This window comes from Tyto alba, unplaced genomic scaffold (genome assembly GCF_018691265.1).
Source record: "Tyto alba isolate M040663 unplaced genomic scaffold, T.alba_DEE_v4.0 Super-Scaffold_28, whole genome shotgun sequence".
NCBI classification, from domain to species: domain Eukaryota; kingdom Metazoa; phylum Chordata; class Aves; order Strigiformes; family Tytonidae; genus Tyto; species Tyto alba.
Window position 1 is genome coordinate 9,115,443 of NW_024881302.1, and position 6,000 is coordinate 9,121,442.

Sequence of the window (6,000 nt, forward strand, 5' to 3'; positions counted from 1 at the left end):
AGGTACAGAGGCAAAACTCGTTACTATTGAAATCAGTGGGAGGTTAGGCATTGGCTTAAATGAAAGACAAGTCTGTCCCTATTTCTCACACAGAATAGCAATTTGATAAGAAAAGGATGTCGGTGCAAGAATACTGAGAAGCCACTGGTTTCCAGATTGGAGTTATCAGTGTTCTGTACTTGCACACCATGAATAGCAAAACCTCACTGAGAACCCTCTGAAAGAAGAAATCCATTCTCTGAAAGAAAAATCCATATAATTTTCATCCTTCCTTTATAATCTTACAGATGTATGAAATACCTGATACCAAGTTAATAAACAATTCTTACAAAACTACATAAATAAAAAGCACCCAGTGAAGACTTGGACCCCTATCCACAAAGGTGTAGTTCCTCTGGCCTAAAGACAGATAAGCATCTGAAACCTTCAGTCATCTCAGCTGCAAGCCTTTGCTCATAATTACAATGCTGGAGAGGAATTTTTATAGCTGACATTTTTCAAATGACTGTAAAAATTATCTTTAAGAGTAAGATTTAGGAGACTAATCAGCCCTTCCCCTATATCGATCTCCCCAGAACATAAACTCCTTTAAAACAAAAATAATGAAAACAATCTAGATTTTTCAGAAAAGCATTAAAGTCACTGATTTATTTTGCTATCCAATTTAGCAGAAAATCACCATTATCTCTGCAGTAAGATGTACATATTGCTTTGCATTCACATCATTTTTTTCCCCTGAAAGGCTGGGAACCTGGGCTTACATTAATGGCTGTAAACAGCTCCGAATGAGCCAATGCAGTGCTGCCTTCCCAGTTTGCCAAGACCTCTGCTCTATGCAATTCTCAAACAGCTGCAGTATTGAGAAGACCAGGCTGTTCCACACTGCCTTTCAGAGCCCTGAGGGCAGCAGCCAAGCAGAGAAACAGTATTACTCCCCTTTCTCCTTGGTACTAGGCTGACTTGTAGAAACAGAATCTAGAATAATTCCCACAGGAGATGAACCTAAGAACACAGAGGTAAAGAAAAGAAGTATTTTCTTTCACCAGCTGAGAGCAGGATGCTTCAAAAAAACCCACTTCTTAGTGGCACATGTGGAAGTTGGATGGCTCGAATGTGGTCCAAGTATGGTAGACTGCTGAGAGTGCCTGAATCTCACTAGCAGCTGGGACAGGGTTTACCATCAGGGCTGTGCCCTCCTGTGCCATACTTCCCCACAGCAGTCTCTGCATAATGAATGGCAATCATGAAAGCATTTATTTCATAATTCAATACTTCAGTGTTTGCAACAGGAAGTCCTTCATTCAACGGGCATCCTCACACTTCCTTTCTTTACAGTTTGAGCAAAAGGCTCATTTTAGAAGGTCTAGTACTGGAAACATACATTTAGATTGCTTGTAACCAGAAGTCTTATGATAGAGCGCATCAAATCCCATATCAATAAAAATCTACAAAAGAGTCAAACGAAGGATGATAGCTAGCTCTCCTTTACAATTTTATCAAATCAACAATTTGTTTGACTTCAAAATATAGCAAAATAAAAAGTCTTACATTTGTCAAAACACTGTTTGACTAGTGAAGTCCTTCAGAAAAATCCATACAGATTTCATGTGACTAATTAAAAGTAAAACTGTTATTTTCACCTCTAAAGGGAGTACAGGATAGAAATGACAGATGATTCTTAAGTAATCATCCATCAAGGAACTAAGAATTAATGATTTCTAGATATACTATTTCAGGAAACATTTTTTGTATTATAAAGAGATATTAAACATTTTTCTTTTGGAAACTAAGCATAGTCTTTGTTAAAGACCTTTCTTTCCATTAGCAATTTCTTCAGAATAGTTTTTGTTATCTCATTTCTATACAGGCAGAGATAATCGAACATCTTACACATTGCATAGGATCTGTTAATGTAAAGCAGGACTTAGGACAGACAGTTAAATATTTAAAATGATTTTTTTTTATTTGACTTTAAGTCCCTGAAGAAGGGTTCATTAGTGCAGCACTGCTGCTAGGCAGAACTGTAAGAGGAAAAAAACGACTACTTTACATTGCCATAGGCAGGAAGATCATCACAATTAGGTATAAGTCATCTAGGGAGTTCCTGAATTCTGCACTTCGGGAAGGCACTTGTTCCTCTCTGTACCACATAGGAAAGGCCAGGTTCTAGACTAGGTAACTAGAAGTGATTCAAACAAGCCATAAGGATAATCTGGTCAGAGAGAATGGCCAACCATCAGTCCCTAATAGCCAAAATTTTTAATACTCTACTTCATCAGAATAAAGGAAACATGATTCCATTTGAACCAGTTCAGTCCTCTTACATGCACCAAATATTAGACATTGAAGATACAACACATATGAATAAAATTTTTTTAAACCCTCTACAAGAATTTATGACAGAAGCCTTTACCCAAGACCCCTTCTCTCTATTCTATACCCATGGTTTGTTTGGAAATTATAAGCTTAGGAAAAGGTGGTTAAGTTAGTTTTTTCTGTTTGTAGTAAGGATGGCATCCTTTCCTGACAAGGAGATTTGGGTTCCTCTGGGACATGAGATCAAAGAGCTGCCCTCCATCCTCTCCCTGTTCCACTCATCTGAGCTTGCAAGCCCTTATCAACAGGCTGAAATAAACTGTTCATACTATCATATCATTAGTAATAAGACAGATGCACAAATCCTTGTTCTTACAAAGAAAACAATGTCAGATTTTAAAACAAAAACCACACAAGATCTAGGCTTCAAAGCTGATAAAGATCGGCTTTCAGGAAATATTTTAGAAAAAAAAATATGAAGGAAAGCAAAATATTCCTTGCAACAAAGGAAACGTCAGTATAGTACAAAAGATTCAAAACGTGCCACAAACTATGCAGGGAGACTGATCTAAATTCCCTGTCCAAGGTGACTGAACCTCGGAGACACAGGTGGGGATGCCGCCCTCGCCCTCCGGCTTTACGGAGTGCAAAAAGGGTTTAGGGGCTTCTGCTGGACCCCCCGGGACACAGGGCCGGGCAGAGCGCGGCCCCCCCGCGCCCGGGGGCAGCGCCCGGGACGCACCGCGAGGCACCCGCGGCTCTGCGCGGGGTGGGGGAGTCCCGCCGGCTCCGACCAGGCGCTTCGCCCTTCTCCGCACCAGGGGCCCGGCCCCGGGAGGTCCCGCAGGTCCCGGCCCCGCCGCCCGGCGGCCAGCCTGCCCCCCGGGCTTTCCTCTCACCGCCGCCACGCCAGGCCCCGCAGCCCCCGCCTGAGGAGCGGCCCTTCAGGGGGAGCCTCCCCGGCTGCCGCCGCCCCGCGCCCTGCCCGGCCCCGGCCCCCTCGCCACCGGCCGCCCGCCCCGCCGGCGGGTCCCCGCCGCCGGCAATCCCTCACCCGCGGACTCGCCGGTGTTGATCCAGTCCGGGTTCGCCAGGCTGGCGATGGCGAAGATGTCGGCGGCCAGGAAGAGGCATCCTGAGATGATGGTCAGTTTGTCCATCTCCTCCGGCTCCGGCGGCTCCCGGCTCCGGCCTCCGCCCGGCTCCCGCAGCGGGCCCGGGCCGGGGGCGCCTCACAGCCGCGGCTCCATGGACCCCGCGCTCGCCTCGGCAGCGGCGCCAGGAACGGGCCCCCCGGACGGAGCCGGAAGCGAACCGGGCGGGCGGGGGGACGGGGATTACTCCGGAAGGGAAACCCACTCTGCCCGGCGTTCTCCCCCGGGGGGCGGGGCTTCCCGCGGGGGGGCGGGGCCGACGCCGCAACGGGGCGGGGAAACCCCCGAGGCTGCGGCGGGCTTTCTCTAGGGAGCCGCGCGCGGCGGGGCGGGGCTTGCTGCTAGCGGGCGGGGCGCAAGGTGGGGCCGGCCCTAAAAGGGGCGGGTAGGTAGCTGGGGGCGGAGGTGGGTCGTCTGTGCGACTGGTGGAGAGAGGCGGGGCGGAGCGGAGCGCTGCCTGTGGGTGGGGCCTAGGGCAGGGGGCGGGGCATGGCGCCGCCGCGGGGCCTCGTGGGGGGCGCTGCCGCCGGCCGGTGCGCGCGGGGCTGCCCGCAGAGGGGCGGCGAGGGGCGGGGCGGGGCGGCCGTTGCCTCAAGGGCGGGACTGCTGTGAGGGGCGGCCGGCACCCCGGGGCTCGGCTCCGGCTCCTCCCCGCCCAGCTTCGCCCTGGATGGGCCCCAACACCTTCCCCGCGGGCTGGTCCTTCGCTGCCCTTCAAGCATCCGTATCCCCAGAGGTGTTTTTCAACCGAGGCGCACGGGGATCTGTCCCTTCTCCCTGCTCCGGCCCGGAGCCCTCAGGCTAGGTGCAGCCGAGGCTGCCCTCACTGCCATCCGGCAGGCCTGCCATCCCCCAAGGGAAGCGGTACATACAGAGCCCAGAATGAGCAACTTGGTCAGCAATGTGTAAAGAGGGCTGAGGAATGATCATAGAACCTTCACCACAAAAAAAAAATCTCGTATTCCAGTAGTCACTCACTCTCTATCCTTCTGAAATGTTCGGTATTAGTTTAAATTTCAGAGTTGCCTCTATAGCAATGGGGGAAGTGGAAGGACTGATGCATGGAGGTTCCTCCAGATGTTACATGACTGGAGCACCGCAAAAGCACTACATTGCCTTGCTGTCTATGCCATGTGTTTAGAAGAAAGCTTAATTAATCTTGACTGGAAAGCTCACCCAAATACAGCAATTTTTGATGACATGCTTTTCCATGGATTCAGCTATATTGAAGCATGGGGGAATCTGTAGACAATAAATGAACAATGCACCAAATGTGGGAAACCAGCCTGGTTTTGGCCACAGTAATTCTGTGCCTTTAGTGTTGTCATTCTGGCATGGGAATGCTGAACTAAATTAGTCTAGCAGCCCCTACAGGTACTTTAAAAATATCTAATTGCTTACTTTTTTTTTCATTCTAACAGTGAACACCCACCTGTTTTTCCCAGAGCAGCATAACTGGTCTATACAGAATATATCAGGAAGCCAGGCAGGCTATTGTGCTGTTTATTTTTATGTAAGTCCTTTATGTAGATGGGAGACTGCACAAACAAAATACAGATATTAGTAAAGTAGTCTTAAAGTGTTCAACAGCAATGAGTAGGACATTATTTGAAGGACAAGAACTGTACTTGGGTTCTATGGAAATCATCTATTCTTGACAGATTTTCTTAAGGGTAGAGAAAATAGTAGAGTTTTTGATGAAAACCAGCTGAAATTACTCCCTTTAAACAGGGAACAATTGGTGCATGGAAGAAATGAGACAACTGATTTTTTATTTAAAAGATTTAAACATTATATTGCACTAACAATGGGAATCCAGCAGCCTTAAGAAGAAGTTATTTGCAAGAATTATCTGCCACTATCCAATAAACTGGCCTTAAGTGGTATTTAAATAGCTTTTAATACAAGCATTATAGAAAAGTCTGCCTCAAGATGAGTTTGTCTCCAAATAACTCAGCTTCATGGCAAAAAGAATAAAGGAAGGGGGGGTGGAAAGGGTACAAAAAAGGAAGAGATGGTTTTCATTGGCTTTTGATATGTAGGCAAATATGAAGCCAGAAATAGTGACAGAATCCAGTCTCCGTACCCTGCAGCCTGCGTAGTCAGTTATTTAAACTTTCTCAGGTTTATTAGGAGATGAGTACATGCCTAAGGATGCTGTGTGGGAGACCACCACCAGCTATAAGTTCTCCAGAAATCTTTGGGGCCTCAGACAGAGCTCCAGTATTGACAGACAGGCAGCCTAAATTGAATTACTCCCATCGGACTGAAACAATGCACTAGATGCAGACACATTCTCTGCCCAATGCCAGACCTCCCTCTGCCTGTGTGACTGGTGTGGTGCTGGGGGGGCTCAGCAACTGCCCTGGTGCTCTGAGCAGTTGCTGGGGGAGCAGTTGCCTCCTCACCTGCTGGTAGACTCTTCCTCCACAGGCGATCATGGAGCAGTAGCACATTTCCAAGAGGCTCACCTAGGACACACCTGCCCAAGGGTTTTGGCTCTGCAGAAAAAGCTCTTCCTCTGGACTCA

General features: G+C 48.1%; 1 protein-coding gene across 3 annotated transcripts in view; it reads right to left on the bottom strand.

Moving 5' to 3' along the window:
- The window catches only part of MOSMO (modulator of smoothened), a 33,304-nt gene extending 29,619 nt beyond the window's left edge, over positions 1-3,685 (bottom strand). For all 3 annotated transcript variants that reach the window (XR_006165870.1, XM_042798813.1, XM_042798814.1), the window contains exon 1: positions 3,371-3,685. Coding sequence is in view for 2 of the 3 variants with exons in the window: in XM_042798813.1 (XP_042654747.1) it covers positions 3,371-3,476 (106 nt within the window). In the remaining variant the exon portion in view is untranslated. The remainder of the gene's footprint in view (positions 1-3,370) is intronic.
- Between the last annotated feature and the right edge of the window lie 2,315 nt (positions 3,686-6,000).